This window comes from Limanda limanda, chromosome 9 (assembly GCF_963576545.1).
Source record: "Limanda limanda chromosome 9, fLimLim1.1, whole genome shotgun sequence".
NCBI lineage: Eukaryota > Metazoa > Chordata > Actinopteri > Pleuronectiformes > Pleuronectidae > Limanda > Limanda limanda.
The window spans coordinates 433,568-437,500 of NC_083644.1; the positions used below are offsets into that span (position 1 = coordinate 433,568).

Sequence of the window (3,933 nt, forward strand, 5' to 3'; positions counted from 1 at the left end):
AGCAGCAGCAGATACCAGGTCCAGCAGCAGAGACCTGGTCCAGCAGCAGAGACCAGGTCCAGCAGCAGAGACCAGGTCCAGCAGCAGAGACCAGGTCCAGCAGCAGAGACCAGGACCAGCAGCAGAGACCAGGTCCAGCAGCAGCAGAGACCAGGTCCAGCAGCAGAGACCAGGACCAGATGCCACAACAAGGCGTGTGAGGTACTTTCCTCTAAGCCTCTTAGTCCCTGTAAGTCTGGAGCCGGCTGCAGGAGGCCTTCAGGCTCCGGGTGTCTCTGAGCGTGAGGACTTAATCCTCGGGGGGGGAAAGGCTAACTGGTCTTTGGCTCGCACAGGTCTGTCACCCGGCCAACTGCACACACCGGACCATGGAGGAGCTTCTGTTACCGAGTGGCGAGGAGGAGGCCGGCTCGGTCCACGGCTCGTGTGGGGCCGGGAGCACGGAGGGGAGGATGGGGGACCAGATGAAGACCTTCCTCCGGGCCACGGGGAAGTCGGACCTGCGGCAGAAGGTCCAGAGGTTCTGCCGGAGGAACGGGCTGCTCACGCTGTCGGTCATCGCGGTGCTGACGGGCTGCACGCTGGGCTTCATGCTGAGAGGAACCCAGCTCTCCACACAGGTCAGACCCCCCCCCCCACCTCAGCATCTACACTTTAAAAACTACATCCGGACTCAATACTTCAGTTGCCTTGGTTACATACAAAGTGTCCTCTTGATATTTGTCTCTGAATCTGCTGCATAGTACCTTTATTTTTAAAGTCTCACTTCCTGTTGAATAGATTTCTGAAGCTGAAACATTCAAAGACGGTTTGGAAACTTTCCTTTAGATCCACAATCAGGACTTTATTAAACAGTTCAGTCTCCATAATATTTTCTTCTGACAGTTTCCTGTCTCCATTAAGATGATTTCTTTTTAAATGTCTAGTTGCCCCCCCCCTTCAGGACTCAACTCAATATTCAGCTCTAATGTTTATTCTTCTCTTTGAACTTATCAGTAATACTTTTCTTTTTCAAATTCTCATTTATATTTACTGATTTTCCATTGATCGTTTTTTAAATATCCTGTTGATACTTTTCTTCATTTTCTTTTAACTTCATGCATTGACATTTACATTTTGAATCTTCAGCTTTGCTGTTACACTCTATTGTCGAGGAGAATTTTATCTGTTTATTTAAGCAAATATAATTCATAATGATAATACAGCTTCTGTGCATATTTTTTTAAAAAGTATCAAATATTGTTTTTTATATTTATATTTGACTCATAGTTTTATCCGTCTCTTTACAACATTCAACACTTTGTTAGGTGAAGTTAATATGAATTATTACCGCCGTAAGCTAACATTAGGCGAGATAACCGTTAGCCTAGCCTGCTCTTATTATGTAAGCATGGAATCTTACTAAGTGTTCATTTCCAGGTAAAGGTATTTAAAAACAAACTAAACGTCTTTGACCTAAATAACTGAAAAGAGAGCGGCTAGCATTAGCAAACAGTAGCATTAGCAAACAGTAGCATTAGCAAACAGTAGCATTAGCAAACAGTAGCATTAGCAAACAGTAGCATTAGCAATGTTACGGGAGGTTCTTAACTGAGTGAAATAACCTGAGGTGTTTCAGCCATAAGATCTGATGAGGAAAGGAGCTTCACTGCTTCCTAACTTGTCTCCTTTAGGAGAGGAAACATGGGACCATCCTTAAGGAAAGGAAAGGAGCTTCACTGCTTCCTAACCTGTCTCCTTTAGGAGAGGAAACATGGGACCATCCTTAAGGAAAGGAAAGGAGCTTCACTGCTTCCTAACCTGTCTCCTTTAGGAGAGGAAACATGGGACCATCCTTAAGGAAAGGAAAGGAGCTTCACTGCTTCCTAACCTGTTTCCTTTAGGAGAGGAAACATGCGACCATCCTTAAGGAAAGGAAAGGAGCTTCACTGCTTCCTAACCTGTCTCCTTTAGGAGAGGAAACATGGGACCATCCTTAAGGAAAGGAAAGGAGCTTCACTGCTTCCTAACCTGTCTCCTTTAGGAGAGGAAACATGGGACCATCTTTAAGGAAAGGAAAGGAGCTTCACTGCTTCCTAACCTGTCTCCTTTAGGGGAGGAAACATGGGACCATCCTTAAGGAAAGGAAAGGAGCTTCACTGCTTCCTAACCTGTCTCCTTTAGGAGAGGAAACAAGGGACCATCCTTAAGGAAAGGAAAGGAGCTTCACTGCTTCCTAACCTGTTTCCTTTAGGAGAGGAAACATGCGACCATCCTTAAGGAAAGGAAAGGAGCTTCACTGCTTCCTAACCTGTTTCCTTTAGGAGAGGAAACATGGGACCATCCTTAAGGAAAGGAAAGGAGCTTCACTGCTTCCTAACCTGTCTCCTTTAGGAGAGGAAACATGGGACCATCCTTAAGGAAAGGAAAGGAGCTTCACTGCTTCCTAACCTGTCTCCTTTAGGAGAGGAAACATGGGAGCATCCTTAAGGAAAGGAAAGGAGCTTCACTGCTTCCTAACCTGTCTCCTTTAGGAGAGGAAACATGGGACCATCCTTAAGGAAAGGAAAGGAGCTTCACTGCTTCCTAACCTGTCTCCTTTAGGAGAGCCACATTAAAGTGACACAACGGGCCCATGTCAATATAAAAAACAGAACAGCTGTTTTATTTTCCTTTATCTGTCCAGTGAACAACAAACATAATGAACTAATATGTTCAGTTCTAAATATCATCTTCATAACTAAATATTAAAGTTATTTTAATCCTCTGACTGTGGAATGGACACAAAAGAGTTTTCTCCTCTTTTATTAGTGTAAGTTGAGTCCGACCTCCTCCACACTGTGGTTCTCCTTTCCTAACTCCTTTCCTCCCTCCTTTCCTAACTCCTTTCCGACCTCCTTTCCTAACTCCTTTCCTAACTCCTTTCCTCCCTCCATTCCTAACTCCTTTCCTAACTCCCTTCCTAACACCTTTCCTAACTCCTTACAGCTTCTCCTTCTCTGTCCTTGACCTTGACACCTCTTCTAAGGATCAAGGAGTCGTGGTCAGGAGATGATTTAGTGGTTGGACTTTCTGAAGTCAGAGAGCTGATATAGAATATAATATAATATAATATAGACGAGGTTTAGCATCAGCTAGCATCACTCTTCCTGAACAGACTGTTTCTTATTCATATTTCATATTCACTTTGATAGCAACGACCTCTGTTCATCTGTACAAACACTTTTTAAAAAACTTGTAGGAATCAGTCAGAGACGTGTTTTCAGTTCCTGGAGATAAAGCAACTTCATAATCCAGAGACATTGTTTAAATAAAGCAAAAGAGAAACTGATTCTCTTTGTTCTCAAACTGACGATAACGTCTGGTGCTGGATCAGCTGAGCAGGTCTGTGCAGAGTTTAAACTAATGAAGGAGCAGCAGGAAAATAATCAAACTCTATCACCGTCAAAACAAACTCAAATCGACTGATTTCTGAGCAAATATTCCATAAAATCTTGTTCCTGTAGAAAACAACGTGTTCACGTCCTTCAATAAGTGATTGAGTTTGAGGAGCTAAAACTAAATTAAACAATTAAAACAAGGAGATGAAGACGCAGGTAATGATCATGATAATGTTTCTGTTCATTTGCAACTTTTGGGGCTTAAAGCTTTTGATTCCATTATTTAAAATCTGCCGACTTTAAAACAAACAAAACTAAATTAATTAAGAATATTCCCAAATTATATCCCAGGCTTTAAATCAGCATTCAGACGTCATGTTAGGAGCACGGATCCTGCAGTGACATTAGAAATGATAATCATACAGCAGATAAAAAAGCAGACATCATTACTATAAATCTCTATGCACTACATTTCAATCAGAGGAGAAGGAAACGTGTGATCTAAAACATTTCTGTTTTCACCGCAGGCCAAACTCTACTTCTCTTTTCCTGGAGAGCTGCTGATGAGGATGTT

The 3,933-nt window shown here is 42.8% G+C and overlaps 1 protein-coding gene across 1 annotated transcript in view; it reads left to right on the forward strand.

The window, feature by feature from the left end:
• The first annotated feature begins 368 nt into the window (after positions 1–368).
• The window catches only part of slc1a8a (solute carrier family 1 member 8a), a 9,754-nt gene continuing 6,189 nt past the window's right edge, over positions 369–3,933 (forward strand). Inside the window, exons 1-2 of the mRNA XM_061077724.1 lie at positions 369–620; positions 3,887–3,933. The exon at positions 3,887–3,933 is cut by the window's right edge and continues 33 nt beyond it. Of these exons, the coding sequence (XP_060933707.1) occupies positions 369–620; positions 3,887–3,933 (299 nt within the window). The remainder of the gene's footprint in view (positions 621–3,886) is intronic.